At 40.1% G+C, this 23,375-nt stretch overlaps 4 protein-coding genes across 7 annotated transcripts in view; 3 read left to right on the top strand and 1 right to left on the bottom strand.

Moving 5' to 3' along the window:
* Positions 1-239: 239 nt before the first annotated feature.
* Positions 240-8,655, top strand: desi2 (desumoylating isopeptidase 2). The gene is made up of 5 exons (XM_052081304.1): positions 240-818; positions 4,983-5,055; positions 5,177-5,270; positions 5,979-6,120; positions 7,753-8,655. The coding sequence occupies exons 1-5, from the start codon at positions 780-782 to the stop codon at positions 7,999-8,001; spliced, it is 597 nt and encodes a 198-aa protein (XP_051937264.1). The 5' UTR covers positions 240-779; the 3' UTR covers positions 8,002-8,655.
* A 35-nt stretch (positions 8,656-8,690) lies between these two features.
* Positions 8,691-15,517, bottom strand: LOC127610840 (cytochrome P450 3A56-like). Its single transcript, XM_052081302.1, has 13 exons — positions 15,349-15,517; positions 14,991-15,084; positions 14,830-14,882; positions 14,591-14,690; positions 13,990-14,103; positions 13,163-13,248; positions 12,899-13,041; positions 12,692-12,816; positions 11,668-11,752; positions 11,401-11,561; positions 10,328-10,554; positions 9,824-9,986; positions 8,691-9,751 (listed from the first exon to the last, which is right to left on the bottom strand). The coding sequence occupies exons 1-13, from the start codon at positions 15,417-15,419 to the stop codon at positions 9,680-9,682; spliced, it is 1,494 nt and encodes a 497-aa protein (XP_051937262.1). The 5' UTR covers positions 15,420-15,517; the 3' UTR covers positions 8,691-9,679.
* Positions 15,518-16,383: 866 nt separating this feature from the next.
* Positions 16,384-17,668, top strand: mrpl57 (mitochondrial ribosomal protein L57). The gene is made up of 2 exons (XM_052081305.1): positions 16,384-16,535; positions 17,131-17,668. Exon 2 carries the CDS (start codon positions 17,148-17,150, stop codon positions 17,457-17,459), a length of 312 nt encoding a protein of 103 aa, XP_051937265.1. The 5' UTR covers positions 16,384-16,535; positions 17,131-17,147; the 3' UTR covers positions 17,460-17,668.
* Positions 17,669-19,447: 1,779 nt separating this feature from the next.
* kcnh1a (potassium voltage-gated channel, subfamily H (eag-related), member 1a) overlaps positions 19,448-23,375 on the top strand; it is a 35,240-nt gene continuing 31,312 nt past the window's right edge. For 2 of the 4 annotated variants that reach the window (XM_052081298.1, XM_052081299.1), the window contains exons 1-2: positions 19,448-19,712; positions 22,937-22,963. In XM_052081298.1, the coding sequence (XP_051937258.1) occupies positions 19,640-19,712; positions 22,937-22,963 (100 nt within the window). In that variant the 5' untranslated portion in view covers positions 19,448-19,639. The remainder of the gene's footprint in view (positions 19,713-22,936; positions 22,964-23,375) is intronic. The other 2 variants (XM_052081296.1, XM_052081297.1) reach the window with 2 other exon arrangements.

Genomic DNA, 23,375 nt, shown 5'->3' on the forward strand with positions numbered 1-23,375 from the left:
CGTTTTTAAAATTTTATGTCGTCCACATTTTGCAGCTGCGCAACCAAATAAGGACATTAAATAAACGTAAACGCAAAAAAAAAACTGTCAGTGATAAATAAAACAGCGTGTGCCGATGGTTTCGCTCGTGGAATACAGTCGCTCCTATGTAGCCTGCAGCTGCTTTAGCTTCTCAACTACATTGCCCAGAAATCACCGCAAACTTGCAAGGGCGACTAATCGAGTGCAGGGTTTGTCGATCGATTGTGCGCTTGCCTTCTCGCCCACTCTGACTCACAGTCCAATTTTTCCCTTCCCAATAACTCCTTCCTTCCTGTTTCGTTCTCTGCCCCCCTCCCTTCACAAACCCCCGGTGTGCTAGCTGGATGAGCTTTGGCTTCGGCGCGACATTACGTCATTTTACAAATCGTTTTATATGTCGTTTTTTGCGTTGCGAAGACTCATTTTCTCCGGAGCCAAAGGACGTTTAAAGTCAACCTTTTTGTCACCGACTTGACGTCATCAGGGCCGTTTTCTTTCTTGTGGTTTTCACGATCTCCGCTGACAAAAGCCTGCTTGTCAGATGTAGGGCGCCACGCAACCGATGAAGCCTTTACTCCTTCCGGCCGTCTTTGGTGAAAGTGTTCAAGTTTGACAGGGGAGGTTTAACGGTTATTTTGGAATACTCTCACGCTGGGAGGAAGTAGAAAGGAGCCGGGGGCGAGCGGAGGAGGAGGTTGAGGACCCCGTCGAAGAAACGCCAACACCGGGTTGCCCGGAGGACGACACTATTTTGGGTGATGGCAAACGAGCCGATCATTCTTAATGTCTACGATATGGTAAGGAAACTTATTCGTCTGCTTGAAATGATCAATCTCGTGTGTGCGTGTGTGTGTGTGTGTGTGTGTGTGTGTGTGTGTGTGTCGAAAATATACTGTATCTTAATCCACTGTCTGACGATACTTTCATGTGGGTTCCTTAATCCTTTAAAATCGTAAGTGCATATTTCATGTTTTACGCCACTCGTTTTGGCGTTAAAATAAACTATCAGTCATAATTTCCAAATACCACGGTTATGTTGTTTTACTTGTTCGAGAGTCCCGCATCGCCAGTCAAGGCCCAATAAGGACATTGTTCTACAGAAACCTAGCTGTGCAGATACGCAAACCGATGTCGGCACTGTTTCAAACTACCCAGTGGACGTGAAACAACACGTATAAATGATTTGCAGTCGTCCTGTTTTGTTTTGACATTCCCTCGTGACTCTTCAAAGACCGTTACCTGCTTGTTTCTGCCAGAACCTGTGCAAAGTGGTGGAAACACTGAATAGTTCTTGGTACTGTTTCAAGCTTCTTCCTGAACATGGTCCCTGAGGCAACATTGACACTTACGTATGATGTACAATTTCACAGTTTTATCACAGTGGGATATGTACCATACTTGCGTGAAAATATACAATATTGAGAAACAACGACTGAGCAAGTCCTGATACAAGGTATCATATCGGACTGATATCAGCCTTTATTAGGGAATCGGGTACTGCCGATACCAAACATTAATACTTAAAGACAAAAAATAAATCTGACGTCGAGGCAGTGTTTGGCCCTATAGTGCTGCTGATTGACACATGAGTGAATCAGAAAGAAATGTCTTTGTTCACAGTCTTTTGTCATTATGTTAAATGAAATTTAGGTATCGGTACTCAGTATTGATAAGTAATCAGTGTGAAAACTCCTACGAGGGTGTGAAAACTCCTACGAGTGTCGGTCTGGAAAAAAAAGTGGGATCAAAGATCCCTATGAGAAACCAGAAAACGTTTTACCCATCCCACATTGGAACTTATTAAAGCGCATCTAAAAACATATATCGTAAAACCCTCTAACACAGGTTAACAGAAATCAGCACAGCTGTTTTGCTAATCATAGACCTTCAATAAACGGCTAATTTAAGGCACGCAGCAACAACACATACAAACGGCATACAACCATACTTGAAGGCATAATATTATTTCTGCTATGTGAGAATAATGACAATTACTATGCAGTATTTTATACCGGCTAGCCTGGGTTCCGAATGAGGAAGCATTAAATGTGCGAAAATGTGTTCATCGGACTTTCAATAGCAGCGGACTCCTCATAGCAGAAGCATCATTCAAAGGAGACTGGTGTTGAGTCACACCCCAAGTATTAATGACTCATTGATTGACACACTGGTTGGTGAACTTTTCCACAGTTAGCAGAGGCTCTTTGTGTTGGGAGACCTCAGAATGGTTACACTGGCCTCGTCTAGTATTTAATCTGCTCACAAGGTTGTTGGTGTCACCATTAACCAGTCTAGTCTTGTGTGTAGTTTACTTGATTCATATTTGCATTTTTCGGTACAGCTGTTCCCTTTGGGAGGGGGAAAAAATATCCACGTGGAGAAAGCGATTTGACTCGGATATCTGGTGAACGTCGCATGTCTTATGAGCACCACAGATTTAAGATTTTTGTTTAAACACTCCGGATTATGGCAAGCCGTTTCAGCATTAATTCCATCTCCTTGTACTATCTTCAAAATCGGTGTACTGTAAATAAAGTCAAGTCAAGTCAAGGCAACAGTATTTATAGAGCACTTTCAAACAGCCATCGCTGCATACAAAGTGCTGTACATGGAGCGATTTAACATATACAATAAACAGTAAGACGAATCAGTAATAAGTAATAAGTAATAAGGCGGTAGAAAGCACCAAGCAGTAAAACCAATAGCAAATCTAAGTCATGCTGAGTCAAACGCAAATAAATGCTCAAATAGCTTTTATAAGAAGAGAATTTTGAACGGACTTTGTTGTACTATTTCCATTTTACTTGCTGCTGTTTACAATTGAATAATATTTAACTCATTCACTCCCAAAGACGTTTTTAAACGTCTTTTTAGACTTGGTCTAGAATTGGGCTGGTACTGAATGAGTGAAGGATATCATCATTATTTTATCCCTTGAAGACACTTCAGATGAGATGGCGAACCCTGCACTGCGGCGCTTCCAGAGAACACATATCTTAAAAATGGCTCATTCATCTTTCCATTTGAGGATCAATAGCGTCACATGACTTACAGGATCATCACACCAAGATACGAGTCCAGCATAAAGCGCGTACATACCCAGCCGGGCGAAGCGCATTTCCTGTTTGGGTCTGAGTGTTTTAGTTGTCAGCGTCTTCCAGCCAAGCGACATATTTTATATTGCACTAATCTCACAGCACAAAAATCTTACAGGACTTAACTCATTCACTCCCAGCCAATTCTGGACCAAGTCTGAAAAGACGTTTAAAAACGTCTTTGGGAGTGAATTAACTACACCATCTTTGGAAGTATTTTTCACACTTTTCATGTTCATAAATGTTTTGCGTCGACATACTCATGACGTTTCCAGGTTTAATGGCCACCTTTTAAACATCACCATTTCAGTCTCACATTCCAAATACTTACTTTTGAAGTTAAAATGAGTCCCACAAATGTTTTCTGTCAACTTCAGCGAACGTCGCTGGTTTTTGATATCAAGTTTTAAGTGTTTGAAAGCAATTTTTTGCGATTTATGCCTTTTAAAAAGGTTGTTAAAAACCCTCTGAGAGACACACATTGTGCCATGCAGGCAGCAGGTTTTAACAAGCTCGGAGATAAGAGTCTTATGTCACCACCATTGCGAGGAGGATACAAGCAGCATTTCTTTTGTCGGCACCGTGCGTCGCCTGGGCTACAAATGTGCGTCCAACAGATGGCTGTGTCTTAAAATTCTTGACAATTAAAGTGTGGCATGAGCATATAAGCAGCTGTCATGCATTTAGACATGGAAGTAATTTCCTCATTATGTCCCCCCCTGCTCCCCTTATGAAAAAGATATCACGTTGTGTTTTTAAAATTGTCATTCAAAGTATTTTCACATGACCACAGCTGACTGAAATCATGTGAATATTCTCAAGACTGTAAAAACGTATTGGTTGGATGAAAAAAAAATTTGGTGAGCATCTGGATACTCACAAAATCACTTTTGTGGATAATTGTCCCTTGGTGATCAATTAACATTTCTAATTGAGAAGATACAATACAAACCAATGCAAATCTGTGATTTGGCATTTGGCTAACTTGCGTTCACAGATTTCGTTATTTGTCACTTTTTCTGCTCAGGCCAAAGCAATAAAGGTACTACTTTATTACTACATGGTGGAATATTGGTTTTGCTATTCGGTTGAACTTATCGACTGTATTTTTCCTAAACATTTATTTCGTGTAAATGGCAGAATGTGAGTTCGAACACCAATACCGTTTGTGTAACGTGATAGCTCGCGGGCATATTCGTTTGTGCTTATGTGATGTTGCGCCAGTTTGTCTGAGCATCTTATTTCGGCTACTCTGCTGGTTTATACTTCTGAGGAGCCTCATGAATAATTTGCTGAATAGAGTCAATGATGTAACAGTAGTTAATGATTGTGTAAATATTTGGTGTTGATACTTGATAATCCTCACAGTTTTCAGTGCTTTACCTCGAGCTTGTGGCATCTTTCCGCAATTGCCAACCCCTTTTTAATGCGGGGATCAACGTTTCAGATTTTTATTTGTGGCAAGGTTCATCCCCATTCTTGGTAAATATCAAGAATTTCACTGAAACGCATATTGAATGTAACCAATAACAGCCTCAATAAAATAAATACAAGTCGCTGTTATTCGGCCAATATTGGCAACTTTATTGTCATTGGTGCAAAATACATGATCACCGTTTATCATTAATCAATTTAAACTCTTCTCTTCATCACCGTACTTTATTTGTAATTTTTTTAGTAGTAATTAAAGAAATATATTGGTTACATTATTTGGATTCAGAAGAGGGTCAATATATTAGAAACCCCTCATTGTTATACGCCACGGAATCCCCAAAATGAAAAGATAAGCAGACCCAATTACCCACAACATGACAAGGATTTGGTCTGAACTGCGTTTTTTTATAATTGTTGTTTTTGCTTCCTCAGTACTGGATCAACGAATTTACCAGCACGCTCGGCATCGGCGTCTTCCACTCAGGGATCGAGATCTACGGCCGAGGTAAACTCATCTCATGGCGCCGTGTCTCGCCACGGAAAGCCTTTCGAAATGGTCCTGTGTGTTTTTGTCTGTGTGTGTGTGTGTGTGCGTGTCTTTATAGAGTGTGTGTGTGTCTTTCCAGAATTTGCCTATGGGGGTCACCCATACCCCTTCTCAGGGATCTTCGAGATCACGCCCGGTGACGCCACGGAGCTGGGCGACACCTTTAAATTCAAGTAAGTCTGTTGAAAAATCTTTGCTCATTGTGCCCACATTGTGCGTGCGTGTGTGTCCCACACGCACCCATACCTAAAAATTTGGTTATGCTGTCATAGATTGCAGTGACATTTACCAGCCAGTTCATGTATCAAAGTGAGTTAATAGACTTGCTAGATGGGTTAATAATAATCACTTTTAAAAGGTAGTGTTGCTTTGTGTAGCAATATGAAATTGTCCATATTCGGACATAAAATATTTGTATCCAAAAGGATGCAATTGAGCTGTTTGTGGGGCAATTTAATTCAAATTTATTTTAGATACTTATTTCCTCATTTACAATTAAACATAGAAGATTATATATATATATATATATATATATATATAATATAATATAATATTTTTTTTAAGTAAAAATATTTTGGTTACTTTAGGTTTTTAAAAAAAATATTTGGTGACTTTGCATTTTTTAAATTAATTTTAATCTAAAATATATTTTTTATTGTATTTGTATTGTATGTACCGGTATGTATTCCCCCCCCCCCCCTTTTCTGTATTCCAATGCAGAGAAACTGCTTTGGTTCAACCTGAGATTTTCTACTACGATCATACACGTTGAGACTCGACATTGTGACATTACGGCATGTATGATGATGACGAGTATGTGTGTGTGTGTGTGTGTGTGTGTGTGTGTGTGTGTGTGTGTGTGTGCGCGCGCGTGTGCGCAGAGAAGCCATCGTCCTGGGCAGCACCGACTTCACCGAGGACGACGTGGAGCGCATCATGGAGGAAATGGGCAAAGAGTACAAAGGCAACGCTTACCACCTCATGCACAAGAACTGTAACCACTTCTCCTCGGCGTTGTCAGAGGTATGGTAGCTCCACACCTTAACACCCACACAACACATCGACGCGCATGCAAATGCTATGGTAGGTGGATTTCTTTGCGTTCCATGTAATTAGTCCCCGACGGGAATGCAAACTAATGGCACCACTTGTTTTGGGTAATTCAGTGAGATTGATCATAATCCCTATTGTATTTAAATCCAAACTTTCTGTCGGAAATCATGAAATTATGGTCGAATATATGAGTGCCCCCTCCCCATGCTAGATTGTGGTTCTTTGTTTACCCTTGTGCTAAATCGACCGTATTTAAGTGTGGGAGGGCGGCGGCACTGATGTCTGAGATGAAATCTCATGAGATGCCTTCAGGGATGCAAGGGAGGTTGAACTTCAAAGTGCATTATCCATCTATATTTGGCTGTTGAATGCATGCAAATTGTAAATTGTGGTGCTTTTAAAGAATAGTGGGGGGAAAAAAAGCCAAATGATTGCCTCACTTCTCCAATACAGCAACTGAAGTGTCCGCTGACTTCGCACTGTGTGTGTGCGCACGTGAGGTCTAAATCGGCTTATCCTGCTCTTACTAATGAGCGGGGAGTCTTATAGTTAGTCCCGACGCTGAGAGGGGGATTAAAATGTAACGATACAAGTCCCAGGCATGCACAGCCAGCTGGCACACACATACACGGCCGTACACGCTTGGGCGCTTCCGTTGTCGTAATGGAGAAGTGAGGCAAGCTTTTTTTTTTTCTCCAGTATTCTTTGAAAGCACTGTGATGTACACTAAGTTGATGTGAATGTCCTCTTGTCTTATCTGTGAGTGGCTTAACATAAAAACTATCAATTAACAAACATACACACGAACTTGCTGAAACACAATGCAAAATGGAGCATAGATGGGCTAACAAAACTAGCATCGATCTTGTGGTAATTGTAAACCTCAATTCATATCTTCTATATACATATTGCGCGTCGTCCCGCACGCGGTCTGTCCTTCCGTCTGTCCCTTTTCAAAACGAACCTACTTCACCGCGCCGCCACTGCGCCGCTCAGGCAGTGGCTCACTACGATCGCGCGGGCATCTTGGCGAAAAAATGTTGTCTACCCACAAGCATTGCAATAAAATTGTTAGTTATTTAGTAGAGCTAAACATCTCTTTATTTTCGCGATAAGCAATGAAGATGAACAAAAAGTTGAACGAAGCAACAACACTTTTGTGGGCCGAAGGCCCACCTTACCAGCCTTCCGCAGGAACTAGCTGATGAGCCGCCCGGAGGGCGGCGAACCAGCTAGTTTCAACATAAAGCTTAGCAATACATACATACACAACATACAACAATACCCACAGGTGTGTATTCTTTATCCTCTGCAAAGAAATATCAATTGCAGCTTTGTTTTCTTTTGTCATTCAAACTTCACCTAGTATGTCTGTTCTTATTATTCTGCCCCCTGGTGGCCAAAGTGCACACACCAGAAACAGAAACTCAATGGTTGTACAAGTAATTATTCACGTTCTATTTTCATGATCGTTTTTATTCAGTCTAATACTGTAGAGTATTTCCATGTCCGTTTTTTTTTTTCCAACGGGGAACATTATCTGATTGCTGTTGTTCCGCTGTACTCAGTTGCTCTTCTTCTTCATCCTCCTTGTTTTTCCAGATCCTGTGCGGCCGCGAGATCCCGCGCTGGGTGAACCGCCTGGCCTATTTCAGCTCGTGCGTGCCCTTCCTGCAGAGCTGCCTGCCCAAAGAGTGGCTGACGCCAGCCGCCCTGCAGTCCAGCGTCAGCCAAGAGCTCCACGCCAGCAGCGAGCCGGAGGAAGCCGAGGATGCCGCGGCCTGCTCCTCGCTGGCGGCCGTGGCGCCTTCCTCATCCTCGTCGTCCAACCGCCACCAGCCACGGCGGTAAAGAAAAAAAAAAACAGTGCCGACCAAAAGACATTTCACAATGACATAACACGTACTTCTGGGTGGCAGAAACTTTTGCATTCTCCGATGGCACCGCTAGTAATGTTTACTCCACTGCCTGTCAGAAGGTTCGGCCATGGTTTCAGTTCAGATCCACGCTAGTCAATCATTTTTCTGCCACCCTGGTGCTTGTGTTTACAAACCTGTAATGGTCGATTTCCCGTTTTAACCCTCACCAGCCGCAGAAGGACCCAACCAACTAGGTTGAATGGTGCTTCTACCTGTTGCAGGTAATCCGAGCCAAACGTCCCCATGTGGACCTTGTCACTTTTTTTTTTAAGACCTTTAACCTTCTGCGGGTCTGTTTTTTTCATCATTTCGAAGCTGAAGGAGAATGACTTGTTTCTTAGTAGCAACACCCTGCCGTGGTGCCTTCGAGCTGGCTCACCAGGAGGAGCGACCCAACTTTTGTGATTTTTCATTTTATTTTATTTTATTTTTTTAAACACAGAGCACAGCGACGCCTCCTGATGTTTTATTAGCATCTGATTTTAAGTGCCGGACTTAAAATGAGTGGGACTGCGCAGCCTTTTCCTTTACGACACAAGTTTCTTTTGTATTGTGTTTTTCTTTGATAAACTCAGGACCTCGAAAAGGCTTTGGTCATTGTTTTCAAAAAAAAAACACAAATCAGGTTAGTTGCTTTTTAGTACAGTTGTCACTATGACACCAGGAAGACATGGCGGCAGTTTTTGTATGAAAATTAAACACAACTTTTTTTTGACAAAACAAGGTGTGTTACATATGGAATGCATTTCAGGTGTTATTTCATATCCTCCAAAGGTGGCACTAGTAGTCAAGAAACGACTGATGACTCTCATTCCACTCGTGCACTGTGAAACAAAGGCTTGGTTAGATTCTGCGGCTGCTTTGCTAATTCAGGTTCAAGGGTGTCTTGAATCTGCACAGTATGATGACATTTCAAGACCATCAACAATAAGATAAGATAAGATATCCTTTATTCGTCCCACAATGGGGAAATTTACAGCCTCCAGCAGCAAGAATGTATGTAGAAAGAAGAAAGGAGAAAGAAAAAAAAATGATAGCATGAGTAATTTGCTGAGAAGGCTGTGCAGTTAATCCCCAAATTACTCATATCCTAGCCAAATTTGAATAAGGTGGAGATGAAAATAATTGTGCTGAGTGGAGCAAAGCAGCACCTGAACTTCGCAAAGCCTCATTCATGTATCAAAGTAGGTACAGAGTTCTTGAGATGTAGCTTCCTATGTGCTGGGACCACTTTGCTACATCTGGCACAGGATGTCTTGAATCTGCTTTGAAATTAGCATGTTGAAAATTCAAATGAAAAATGTACTTACTTTGGTGCAGCAAAGTAGATCCGGAATATAAACAAACCGCCGAGACTCAATTAACTGGCAACCAGCTCAGGGTGTACTGCCCAAAGACGAGGCCGCAGCCCGCCCGTGAGAGTAAGCGTTTGGATAATGGATGGTACATAATCTTTACTTCAAATTTATGACCATAAATTGGATAAATGAAATGCAAAAATTAAGCAAAATGCACATATGCCGTTTTGTAGCTGTCAGCGCCCTCCATTGGCTGGTATATGTACTGCAGCACATATCGGGGTCGCTTGTCCATTCCTTCCCATTTCAGGCCTACTCTCTGGGCACAAACTTGAATTTGATTGGCTTGACTGGCTGAAACTTCCAGTTAAACTCCAGAGGAATCTAAAAGAGGAAGAGATGGAGGTTTAGGGGCAAGCAAAGGCAACGTGATTGACATGACTGTTTGCGACTTACCATGGTGTCTTTGCATGTCTCCACGTTGTAGCGTTGCAGCAGGCGGACCAGGACCATTTTTACGGTGAGCAGAGCGTAACGCATCCCAACGCAGTTGCGAGGGCCCAGGCCAAAGGGCATGTAGGCGTAGGGGTGCACTTCTTCTCCGCTGTCTTTGCTGAACCTGCGGTGTCATGCCGAAGGGGAGACAGTGGTTGTCATTCCAATGACAAAAAAAAGTGGATGTGGCTAAAATAATTGAAGAGCTCAAATCCCTTCAAGTGCTTTAATTGGAGGTATGCCATGATATGGTTTGTTTCAAACTGGAGACTTTTATTAATTTTTACCAGTGGCAATATCGATCAGAGAAATATTTTTGTTCTTCATGAAATTATATGAGGTGATATTGCCAAAGTAATTAGATGTAAATCATCAGACCATTGAGATATAACAACGTACATTTTTTTGTCTTATAAAATATTACGCATTTGGAAATGTGTAAAAATCTAAAGCCGGTGAGTATACCTCTCTGGTCGGAAGGCATTTGGGTCCTTCCAATAGCGGGGGTCCTTGTGCACCACCGTCACGGGAATGGTGACCAGGGTCCCCTCTGGGATGGTGAGACCGCCAAGCTCGATGGTCTTTTTGCACATGCGCTCGAGCCGAGGTGCCGGTGGAATGATGCGCAGTGACTCGTTGACCACGTTGTCCAGGTACTCCATACCTTGCAGTGTCTCATATGAAATGGAACCCTTGGGGGAGGGAAACAGACATGTCATGATTTGATGAGTCAGGTTCTCAGTTAATACATCGCTAAGGATACACCAGAGTAGCCTGTTTGGACACTTTTCTCATGACATCTGTACATCATTTTTGCAGGGGGTGGGGGCGCTATAAACGCATCCAAAGCCTCTGAAAAGACTTATCGATCATGAGTTTATGATTGGGGGCGGGACGGGCTGGGGGATAAAAGTTGCAATGTAGCAACATGTCAAGAAGATTAAAGTTGTAAACAAAAGGCATAATGTTAGCATTTCTCGAAAGCTTGTAAAAATTTGAATGCCATGTAGTTCACAAAAAAAGATAATTTGTGAAAAAATACCCAAATTATTAAATTAAAAATCATTCAGCTATGAGAAACCAGAACAGTCCTTAAAAAATTGTGAAATAAAGCCATAATGTTACATTAAAACAGTTGCTCAACCAAATTCAATTCAACTCCCAATGGAACTAAACTCAATGAGAGTCAATGAAACTCAAACTAAACTCAACAAAACTAAATCCAATGATACTAAACGCAACTAAAATAAATTCATTAAAACACAACTAAGCTCAATGAAACACCACAAAATTAAACCAAATGCAACCAAAAAACCAAAAGTAATTCAACTCAACCCAATGGAACTAAATGCAACAAAACGAACCTAAATTCAATAAAACTAATCCAAACGACAGAACTTAAAACAAACTCAACAAAATTAAACTCAATTCAACAGCAAAACACAACACGACAAAAACTATACCAAACTCAACAAAATGTGAAATGTTTTTTGTTTTGAAATCACCCACACAACACAGCACTAATTAGTCCACCGTACATCTTTGGGAACGTTGGCGTCAATCTCCTCTTGCAGGGTCCTCATGGCCTCCGGGTGGGTGACGATGTTGTACAGGATGTACGTGAGAGTGGTGGCGGTGGTCTCAAAACCCCCAAAGATGAAAATGAAAGCTTGCGAGAGGATCTCCTTTTCTGTCAACCCTACAACCACAAGAGGAAACAAAAGTCACATGTGCTCGTCCATTTGAACTCATTCAAATCACAAATGTCAACTTTAGTGATTTTTTTTTTTGTTGATGACTCGTACCTTTACTTGGCTGCTCGTGTTCACTCTTTATATCAGACTCTGGTATTTCGTGCTGAGTCAGCACCTGTAGGAAGTCTGCGTGACTCTGTAAACACATCAAGTATCGATCATTCTTTCTGACTCTCTTTGGCAAAAGGAGTGTCGCTGTTTATTGCTACACAATTTGCTATCAAGCAGGTCAAATGTTCATTTTAATCATTTATATGATATGACCCAGGCTCTGTGTAGAAGTCAGCTACGTTCTCCACAGCACAACCAATGATCCTAGATAATCCGGTACTTAATTTATAACGTAACTTTAATTTATTTTGAGTTTTCATGGCATAATAACAAAGCAGTTCAACACGAAAAAGTGTATAAAGCCCAAAATGTTGCCAGAAAAAAGGTTTGTTTTAAGAAAAAAAATGGAAAAGAATTTTAAAGTTAAAAAATGTTTCTTTCAATCGTCGTAAAATAAAAAAAAAAATCTTAATTTTGGGAGAAAACTTTTTTTCCTAACAAAAGGAGTTTTATTATCACTAGTGGTAATGTTAAGAGAATAAAATCAGAACAGTACATGAATAACGTTAAAAGAAAGTTCTGCGCTGTAAATATGACTGGAATGAAGTTACCGTATTTTCCGCACTATAAGGCGGAATGAATGGCCTATTTTAAAACTTTTCATATGGAGGGCGCACGGCATTATAAAGTGCATGGAATAGAAGTTACAGTCATGGCTGCAGTTGCGTTATGCGTCCACTAGATAGAGCTGAAGGGAATACAATACAGCTTTATTTATATAGAGCGTTCACAACCGCTGCAGCTGGAACAAAGCGCTTTACAGAACAAAAACTACTTCCAATAAACTGAATATTGATCCATACATAAGGTGCATCGGATTATAAGGCATACTGTCGGATTTTGAGAAAATGGAATGTTTTCTGGTGCGCCTTATTGTGCGGAAAATACGGTACATGGATAATGCTGTGACGTTATGACCAAAAAAAAAGATGTTGGAAGTATAAGTGAATGCTGGGAAATTTACCGACTGCTCTGTGTGAATCTGGTCTTTAAATTTCTTTATGATGTTGAAGAAAAAATCTGTGCTGGCTTTGGGCATAAAATCCACGTTCAACAACTTGCACAGCTTAGCGATAGCAGGGAAAAGCACTGCAAAAAAAAAAAGGAGAGCATGATAAATATTTGATCTTATACTGGAAAGTTATTCACTGGCATTCTGTCCACTACATACGCAGTAACATTATCGGCCACAATCTGAAGTTCATAATCTTCTTGAGGTGAGCAACGAGGGGGTCATCTGGACGGTTGATGGAGTCGATGTCAACGCTAAAGGACGCGCTGGTCACCACATCCAAACTGTATGGCCCAAAGAATCTGCAACACACAGACGTCTCCATTGGTTTGGTGATCAAGTTCTATATTCGTAAAGCTAAGGTAACTCCTGAAAAGAGAATGATGTCAGGTTGGTGAACTGATGGATCTTTGATATACACACTGTTTGATGTCCACGGGTTGGTTCAGGTCTTTTGTGACCAGACTCTCCACCAGTCGTTCCGTCGTTCGAGTGACCAGGGGGAACACCTTCAAAAAAACAACTCATCCTGATTAATTACAATTATAGAAAAGTGTTTTGGGTTTTTTTGCTAATGCTTCATTCCTGCAGTTTTACAAGTTTATTTTTCTATCTTGACAGCTTTATTCTCATCATTTTACTCCAACTTGTTTTCTCAAAACATGACACAAATTGTAACACACAATCCATAACGTTTTTAGACGAATTTAGAAACATTATTTGTTGATTTATTCATTTATTTTGAAAGGGTAGTTCTATGACTTGAACATAAGACTATAAATTTGCTCCCATGATTGGAATGAAACTTGACATTGTCTTTCTTGTAACATTCTGGCGGTACTCTCGCAACTTCCCAATCACAACCTTTCTGCTGTAATATTACGACTTCAGTCTCCTAATTTTATAATTTGTTTTCATAACATTATGATGTAATTCACATATATTAATTTGAGAATGTTCTATTTGTAACACCACGGCTTCACTCCGTTAGCATTTTTCTTTACAATATTACAACTTTTCGGATCGTAACTTCACACATGGCAGCTTTTCATAGATGTACTTATTCTGGTTAACTTTAATGAAGAAAGAAAAATTCTCGTAACTGCACAATTATTTTTGTAAACAAACAGCTTAATTCTTGTAACTTGAGAAATGTACCCCTGTAACTTAACATTGTTCTTTAAGACAATGCAAAAACAAATTGTAAAGTATGAAGTAAGGTTTCGTGTCATGTACCAAAGCATCCGTACCTGCTTCAGCCTTCCGCTAGTGAAGCATGGTGACACCGAACTGCGTATCCTTTTCCATCTTTCATCTTTCACAGCTGTGATGGCGTCAGCAAACGCTCCAAACGCAAATGTGTCCTGTGAAGGTGAAAAGTAACATGGTCAAAATTATGCACACGCACATTTTGAACATGAGATTTGAAAAAAAAAAGGAAAAAAAATCCCAAAGTATTGATTCTTCTAAAATGTATTGCACACAAAATTCAATAAACATACCGAAATTAACATACAAAACGGAATTAATGAAACTCTAAACACCCAATTTCAATGAAGTTGGGATATTGTGTTATATATAAATAAAATCAGACTGGGCAAACGACCAGTGCTGGGTTGTGGACCACTCATCTATTGGCCTTTAAAAAATACAACAGCAAAAGACCGACACAAAACAGTCTGTGAACAAGGGTGTGGTGCCAAAGGTATTTTCTGGACTTTCCCGAACCCACACCCAACGCCCCGCCACCTCAACACCCACAGCCCATCGCTCCACGCCACTTTCCCAGGTGACGAATACAAATCGGCGCATGTCAGCAGTAGTTTTTTTTTTCGTCCAGGCGTGTCTCACCCTGCGGTTGGTGAACACAGTGTAGCAATCCTTCACCATCACTGCCTTAATGATCTCAGGATCCGTCACCAACAACACTGGAGTTCTGCCGTCATACAACCTGCAGGGAAACATGGTCAACTACACTTATCGTAAATATTGCCATTGTCAATGTCATTGTAAGATCCAATTAGTTTTACTGATTATTTTTCTAGTGGCATGTACGCGTTGCGTCGGAATAGTTGTGCTACATCCCTTACCCCCACACATCTCCATACTTAGTGTGACACTCCCGATCAGCAGCAATCAAGCCCTGTTTGGAATCCCGCCAGAAAGGTTGTAATCAGATGAAGAGATTGCATGGGTAAAAAAAAAGAAGAGAAAAAAACAGCAAAGCATAGAATATGACATTTTTACCCACCTTTCTGAAAAACAACATTGTGCCGACAAAGGGAAGTGGCCTCGGTCCTGGTATTCCTAACTTTTTGAAGTGTCCATAGGGCCACACACCATACCTACACATACATATCATTCAATAGAGATATTCTTTTACTTTAAGAGTTTTTTTGTGGTTGTATATTTATACAGTGTATATATATATATATATATATATATATATATATATATATATATATATATATATATATATATATATATATATATATATATATATATATATATATATATATACCGTATATACATATACACATACATACAGTACACACACACACGCACATATATACATACATTTATATATATATAAATAGTAGCTTACTCACAGGAGAAGCAACGCGAAAAATAAAGCTACTAAAATCCATGTTGTCGCCGAAAAAATGTCAAATGGGAACATTGCGTTGCTTGACCAACGCACTTCAGAATGTCAAAACAAGGAAGTAACCCTTGAATCCAACTTCAGAACGCGCAGGCAAAGCCAACGATCACGTGACGTGACCGACTCTGCCCATGCGTAAATAACTTCAAATTATACTTGATATTGTACACTTTACCACAAGGTATTATGTAAAATTTGGATTTAATAACATGTGACTGTAATGTGTAACAAAAAAACAATACTAGTACAACGCTGTCTCCTTTAAGTTGGAGCTCTCCGCCTCACTGTCGACCCTTTCGTCACAGCGTTCTACGTTTGCCGTGTTTGTCTGGAAACTATTCAGCCTGCCTTAACTTAGTTTCACAACTCTTCCTATTTCCATTTTTAATTTTCACTCACAGAGAAATGCGGTGACACTGCATCAACGAAACCATCATCGAATGTCAAAATAAATATCTATCTATAACTTTTATCTATAATGTGCTAATAGATTCTCATGAGGTGGCCTCCTGTCTAATATATTTTAACCTTACAATTATTAACCTTACTATAATTAAATGAGTACACTAAAGTGATTTTAATTTGAATGAAATACCTAATCCATACTACTAAAGGTTTAGAAACACAATTTAAGATATAAAATTATATCTATCCAGAGGTTTAATGCGGAGCATTTTTTTACAAGCCTGACATTGAGAATTTGGAAATTTTATTTTTTGGCTAGATATACACCAAAGAGGTTTGGGAGCCATTCCAGAACTGGATATTTGAGCAGGATCATCAGTCTCCCCAATTGGAGTACAGAGACAGTGACACAAATAGGAAACAGGAAACAAACAATACTTGGACAATAATTGCAATGTATTCGTCGATACAGTTTAATAAGGTGTCGCGCATTGTTTTGCGTTTACATGACAGAAATGGACAAGTTTAGCAGAAAATTGCAGAGACTGCCTGTAAAAACTTACTCGCTTAAATTTGAGCTTGCTTGTCATGCCGTAGAACAACCCGGAAGTAGACGCTCGACCCTTACTTTTCCGTATTTATGATTTGGAATCTTTTGAAATTGGCTCATTTTCTGCCTTCCTAGTTTGTCCTGGGATATTGAACTCATTTTGTTTCGTAAGAGTCGAGGTAAGGTGAACATATTACTCGTTCCGTGTTGTTTCAAAACTAATCTTGTCATCTGACCTACAGTTAAGAACACGAGCCACTTGCCAAGTTAGCATTCCGTACTAGCAACAGGGTTTTGTTTATTCTCCAAACCTCCATTTGATCGTGTTTGACTAGTTTCAAGTGTTAGGTACAGAGTTTAGATCACGTTTAGATCAGATGGAACAAAGAACAGTAATAATTTGAGGACACACATGAAGGTCGAATGAATGTACCAGGTACCTATATATATATCTTATATCTTATATCTTTAACCGATCCACATTGAAGCCTTTTATTTGTTTGCATTTTGAACACTTCTGTTCCTAAGGTTAAACCACAAAAAGCCAAATGTAGGTGTGAAGTGTGAATCCGTAGGGTAATGTACGTTATCAAGAGTCCTGTAGTACTTAACATTTACATTTTCCATTGCTTTAATTGCCCCTCCCTGAAATTGATTTGTTTTGTGTACGTTTTTTTCCAAGACTATTTTTCATCAAGTTCCAAACTGCGCAACTTTGACTGTTGTCGGTTCCACTGACCTTAAAAACAAATCTTTTTTTGTGGGTGCCATCAGAGAAGCGAGCGCCCGCCATGTTCCTCACCCTGGCTCTACTGCGTAAGGGCATCCCAGGCAAGCAGTGGATCGGCAAGTACCGACGTCCGCGTGCTGTGACGTGGCAGATGAAGCGCAACATGCTGAAACACCTGGAGCGCGAGGCCCAGAATGAGTACTGGATCAGCCGACCCTACATGACGTTGGAGCAGGAGGCCGGACACGCCGCAGAGCGCCGAGCGCGCAACTTGCTGCGCGTTAAGGAGACCAAATTCAATAATTTCCCTAAACATAAAACCATTACCGATCACCTAGCCCACCTTGGCATCTCCAAGAACTGGTCTTCTTAACACTTTGGTTTTGGACACAGAAAGACTTTTCAACATGTCATCGTTGTGTTATAAAAGTGGACCGAATACCTCACGGTGGTTGACCAAGTTAATTAAACATACAGAAAGGCATAGAAGTGGGTCAATATTGTAACTTTTTGCTTGAAGTGTGTGTCCGCAACTCAATGTATAAGTCATCCATAATATAAAATTCATTTGAAATACTGCAACTGAATTTGTGTTTTCTGTTTAATGCTGAGAAATTACCATGTTTTGGGCTAATTTACATAATTCTTCCTGCACAGTTTCTCCACGAATAAATTTGCAAGCTGCATCGTTCCCTGTAAAACCCAAAAAAAACCCCTTCACTCCTATCTTCAAATAAGGTGTGGTTGCAAATGGAATATAATACATTTTTGTTGTAAACCAAATTTGGGAAGTACAGAATAAACTGAAATTATTCAGATAGTTTAAGAAACTTCTAAACATTATTATTCTGGCTCATATTCATGATGGGGAGGTTGTATTAATTTAAAATGACTGAGTACAGTTTTTGACCTAACATGAATTCATGATTGTGGAGTTGATGCTTTATGGTCCTCTTACAGTGCTTTGCTGCCATCTTCACCACAACACCAATATGCTTTCATTGAGGGTGAGGTGGCATCTTTTGTTCATTTTTGGCTACGATCCCTTATACTCACCACACTCAAATCAATTTCATTTCTACGGTATTTCATATTTAAGATAAGATATCCTTTATTCGTCCCACACTGGGGAAATTTACAGCCTCCAGCAGCAAGAATGTATGTAGAAAGAAGAAAGAGAAAAAAAAACAAACATCTTTCAATTAAATGCAATATGAACACAAAATGGATAAATCGCAGTACTATTTACAATTTTCCTTCACATCATTTAATTATTATTATGATTATTATTTTTTATTCATCAGCCTGACAGCAGTCGGTAGTCGGTAGTCGATATTTTCCTGTTACAGTGGAAAATATCTCACACTGTCCAAATACATCTGGACATACCTATATAAACTATACATTACCTGCACCTGAATGTGCTATGTGGCAACATCAGACTCTAAAATTATAATATCAGGTACCTGCCTCCAATATAATCCATGTATGCAATATTGACATGTTTTGATGCATGACCGAGAGGTACATCTCGATCAATTATAATACCTGTGTGATGGATATTTCCATAACTATTGTTTCTGTAAAGAGAAGTTTGAATTTTTTTTAGGGAATTTACTTTTTTAAATTCCATAGTTGAATCAATAATTCAACCTTCAGCACCCCAACCATTTTTATGATGTGTTGTCAAAAATGAAACTATAACTATGATGTTTTAGTTTTTTAAACTTGCAGTAATATATTGCATCTAAAGAAGAGTGTTCATTCTACGAATTCATTGATGTCTGCGTCTTGGCCACCAGGGGCAGTATAACACAGTAACGTAAACAATCGAAAAAGAGTTAGGTTTTAACTACTGTCGTTTTTTCATGGAGGTTAAAAATGCTTTAAATCACGTGCAAGTAAGTATCCTAATATTTCCTGTCGACATATTATTTTATATTTTGTATTTGCATGCACATTTGATGTTTTGATATCCTGTGCATCACGTCATTAGCCAGCCGATGGTGTTGCCGAGTGCCCATTATGAGTTCGCATTAAGCTACAAACTACTGTTTTTTGTGAAGTTGAGTTAACTGGGGTTTTTTTTTTTTGCATTTTGTTCGCAAGTTAACGCAAAGCTCGGTCGAGCAACGGCTCGTATCTCGAAGCGCTAGTGTACTTTGAGCCACCTAATGAAATACTGTACCCCCTGGAAAGCTCACACACGAGTGTGTGCACACTTCCATCCTGCAGGTGTCACTGTGGCACCTCCTTCTGCTCCATGATACGAGGGATGATGTTGATGAGGAGGCGGAAGAAGCCTCGAGCCCCCCCCCCCCCCCCCCCCCGTAGTCGGGATGGCCCCTCCCCTCCAAGTCAGCATCTCAGGCGTTCTCCTCCCTCCTCCTCCTGGATGATGATGATGATGATGAGGAGATGTAGCAGCAGCAGGCTGAGGAGCCAGCAGCCACAGCCGCCGCACAAGCAACACACACACACCCACGCCGCGGTACCATGACGCTGGAGCACCGCACGGAAGCTCGCTCGGAGGAGGCCGAGTGAAGCGGCAGGATGGCGGGGGGCCGCCGGGGACTTGTGGCCCCTCAGAATACTTTTTTGGAGAATATCGTCAGGCGCTCCAACGGTAAAACCAGCTTTCGCTCTCTTCATGTGTGTGTAAGTGTGTGTGTGTGTGCGTATGCCTGTGCGCGTGTGTTTTCTGACTGTATTGATCCATTGAGTCCCAATTAATCCACTGTCGTTGACTAATTAGGAACTAATTTTTGAGGGGGTTTGATGAATAAAGTTACAGTTTTAAATGATGATGCAAATTGGGAACAAGCGCCCCCAAAAATAAACACCACACCCTGTCATTATGGATCATTTCAAAATCATTCATTGTAGTCGGATAGATGGACAGATGGATAGATAGATATCAATCTCGAGAAGGTAAATTAAGGACATTAAAATGTCATAGCAGCAAAATTCCTGTACTGTATTTATTTTTCCAATTTCCTACATACACATGTTTGCGCATGGTAAGTAAATTACCATGTAATATTTGTACAATTAGTGCAAAGCGTGACGTAACTGACAGTAACGTATTGATGAATTGATCTAATATGGACAGAGTATGAAACATATGTTATACACATTGTCTGTTAGGGAAAATAGAAAAATTTCACATTCAAACTTGAGAAGAAACATTAAGACATGAAATAATGTCAAATAAAAATTAAAACATACAACTGTAAAGGAACGGGCAATTATATAACAGTGTATAGGATTTTTGTTAACATGCCAATCAATCAACTCCAGGCTTCTAACTTGTGATGACATAAAAACCTCCTTCAGAATTGATTTGGACAGAGGTGAGATTGATGGACCAGAATTAATACCAACAACGCACACACAGACACACACACAGACACAGACACACACACACACACACACAAAAGACTATGTCCCTTGCAAAATTTAATTAGAGCAACTTTTATATGAGAAGCTCTTTGAATTCTCTCAGGGAACAGGACTGTTCCTTTACTCACTCCCATTAAAGCAATGCATTTTTAATTTCCTGCATAATTACACAAGAGCAACACAAGTCTCTGGTGTCTCTTATATGGGTAGTAATGCATATGTGCCGCAAACTGTTAAGCCATATGTGCAGAAGAGTGCTAATCACTGGACTCTGAGGTAGTCTGTGGCGGTTGTTAAAAGGCCAGGCTGAGGGGGGTGCGTGTATATCACACTTTTCAAAAAGCTGAAAATCGTGAACAAATCGGGGAGAAAAAAAATGAGTCAGCACAAACAACTAACAGGCCGATCGGGCAGGATAATCCTTTTGAGGCTCAATTTTGGGTGGCAAAGAGTTAAAATGTGCAAATTAGGACTGATTATCGCCATGCGTGTACCCCGCTTTCAGTGTTGAACAGGTGAGGATTGTTTTCCAGATTATGAGGGGAGAAACTCACTCTTTGACATATCCCACACAGGCTGTTGAATTGGTCAGGAGAAATGTTAGCGACGTTCAATAACCTGACCTTTGATGACTTTGATCAGAAGTGTTGGAAAATGCTCAGAGCCGTGAAATGGGTGTTTGCCAAAATTCACAAAAAGAGGATGAAAATCCACTCCTTCAAAACAAAAGCCAACGCGACCTTGGGCGATCCGCGGATTAGCCGGCGCTAAATCTGGAGCTAACGGGAGCCAAGAGTGCTAATCTGAAAAGAGCGCTAGCTGCATGGGTGGATGGATGTTACAAAGTCTCTCACTCATTCATCATTTGTTTTATTTTTTTATTTTTATTGTTGTCTTATGTAACACTTCATATTTATGAGTAATGTTTTTTTGTGTGTCTTCAATCCTGGACTACGAGTGAACTTGAGTAGTTTAAGGGGCGGCCCGGTAGTCCAGTGGTTAGCACGTCGGCCTCACAGTGCAGAGGTACCGGGTTCGATTCCAGCTCTGGCCTCCCTGTGTGGAGTTTCCATGTTCTCCCGGGCCTGCGAGGGTTTTCTCCGGGTGCTCCGGTTTCCTCCCACATTCCAAAAACATGCGTGGCAGGCTGATTGGACACTCTAAATTGTCCCCAGGCGTGAGTGTGAGCGTGGATGGTTGTTCGTCTCTGTGTGCCCTGTGATTGGCTGGCAACCGATTCAGGGTGCCCCCAGCTTACTGCCCGGATAGGCTCCAGCACCCCCCCCCCCCCCCCCCCGCGACCCTAGTGATAATAAGTTAAGTAAAAAATTGCCTTTTTTGTCTAAATGTTCTAATTTTTAATGTCTAAATGACCATGCTAACCAGCGAGCCGCATCTCATCACTGTCGCTTTGGCTCTATTTTTTCCATATTGGCCATGAAACAAATGTTCATATTTCCATATGTCATATGTTTGCTACCACATTAGCCACAAGAAGTACGAGTTGATTAAAATTTAATTTCTTAATTTTAAATATTTTGATAGTCTTTTGAAATCAGTTGAAACAATTTGTTTCAAAGTTGGCTACAGGATTTAGCATGCTAACCACTTAGCTGCGGCTCTCACTGGCCCTGTATTGCCGCAAATCAACTTTTGTGTGGTGGTGGTTAGCATGCTAAATCCTGTAGACAACTTTGAAACAAATTGTTTCAACTGATTTCAAAAGACTATCAAAATATTTAAAATGAAAAGAATTGAAATACCACTATATTTACTAAATGAAGTCATTTTTGAGTAGTGGGCTATGTTATTCTTTTCTTCTGACGAGCAAACTAACACCACTATCTCTTGATGTCAGCTCAATGTTATGCTAACATGTTTTCCACAAGAAGTGGAACATATTTGAGGTGATTAATAGGTCAATTTGTTGCAAATTGATTTCAAACTCGTGAATTTTATTCACAAACTGCTCTATTTTTTTCCTCCAAAGAAGGCTCCTGATTTCAGCATGCTAACGAGCTAGCCGATGCTCAACACACCCGTCCATATCTCTCAAATCAACGTATTATTGTAATTGATTTGAACTAGTCGTGGTCGTCCCGAAGGTACAGAAAATCATCTTTCGTATATAAATAAATAATTTATATTTTGTGAATGTTGCGTTGGCAAAGAGACATTTCTTAGCATCAGCTGGATGTTATGCGAAGGTGTTAGCTGCAACATATAAAACTTGTTTTGGGTTGAGTTTAGATCATTCTAGCCCCATTAGTAGTTAGTTAGTAAAATACTATTTTGTTGATCACAATTTGAGCACAATTGTCACTCCACCATTCTCTTGTTTTGGTTGTTGGCACATTTCATCCTTTTGTTGTTCGTTTGGTCATAGATTCAAACAGATGTTTGTCATATGAATCTGTTAACTCTTGTTTTTCTTTTCACAAATTTCAGTTTGGACACTGTCACATAGACAGACAGGTACTATAAACTAAATAGCTTCTTATGTTTTCGTTACACTATCTTCCTTACCTCCCCCCTTCTCATTCTAGTGTATCATTAAAATGTTCTATACCAAATGTTGTTAATTTACAAAGCGCTCACTAACTACTGAGCTGTAAACATAATTTACAAATATATGTTCTAACACAAGGGTTAGAGATTTGGATTTCCTAAGAGTAACATCCATCTGATCATTGTAAAATAACACGTTGGCATGGAACATCTTGTACATTCTATTGTGTTGTCATTAATTTAGTGTGACGTGATGAAAAAATGTGTTTTTATGTGTGAGTGTGTGTATATGTTTATATATGTGGCTTGAAATGTAAATTTTCCTTCCCCTGTTCTTTCCCCCTTTGTAATTTGTGTACAATTTGTGTTATAAGGATTT

The sequence above is a fragment of the Hippocampus zosterae genome, chromosome 11, assembly GCF_025434085.1.
Source record: "Hippocampus zosterae strain Florida chromosome 11, ASM2543408v3, whole genome shotgun sequence".
Lineage (NCBI taxonomy): Eukaryota > Metazoa > Chordata > Actinopteri > Syngnathiformes > Syngnathidae > Hippocampus > Hippocampus zosterae.

What these genes read in the sequence shown, in the direction of transcription:
- LOC127610840 (XM_052081302.1), bottom strand. Translation starts at nt 15,419, where the DNA reads ATGTTCCCATTTGACATTTTTTCGGCGACAACATGGATTTTAGTAGCT. An exon ending in AGATTCACACAGAGCAGTCG is followed by an intron (nt 11,753 to 12,691) that starts GTAAATTTCCCA and finishes ATGTGTTTACAG; the next exon opens with AGTCACGCAGACTTCCTACA. An exon ending in AGACATGCAAAGACACCATG is followed by an intron (nt 9,752 to 9,823) that starts GTAAGTCGCAAA and finishes TTCCTCTTTTAG; the next exon opens with ATTCCTCTGGAGTTTAACTG.
- desi2 (XM_052081304.1), top strand. Translation starts at nt 780, where the DNA reads ATGGCAAACGAGCCGATCATTCTTAATGTCTACGATATG. An exon ending in GATCGAGATCTACGGCCGAG is followed by an intron (nt 5,056 to 5,176) that starts GTAAACTCATCT and finishes GTGTCTTTCCAG; the next exon opens with AATTTGCCTATGGGGGTCAC. An exon ending in GGCGACACCTTTAAATTCAA is followed by an intron (nt 5,271 to 5,978) that starts GTAAGTCTGTTG and finishes GCGTGTGCGCAG; the next exon opens with AGAAGCCATCGTCCTGGGCA.
- mrpl57 (XM_052081305.1), top strand. Translation starts at nt 17,148, where the DNA reads ATGTTCCTCACCCTGGCTCTACTGCGTAAGGGCATCCCAGGCAAGCAG.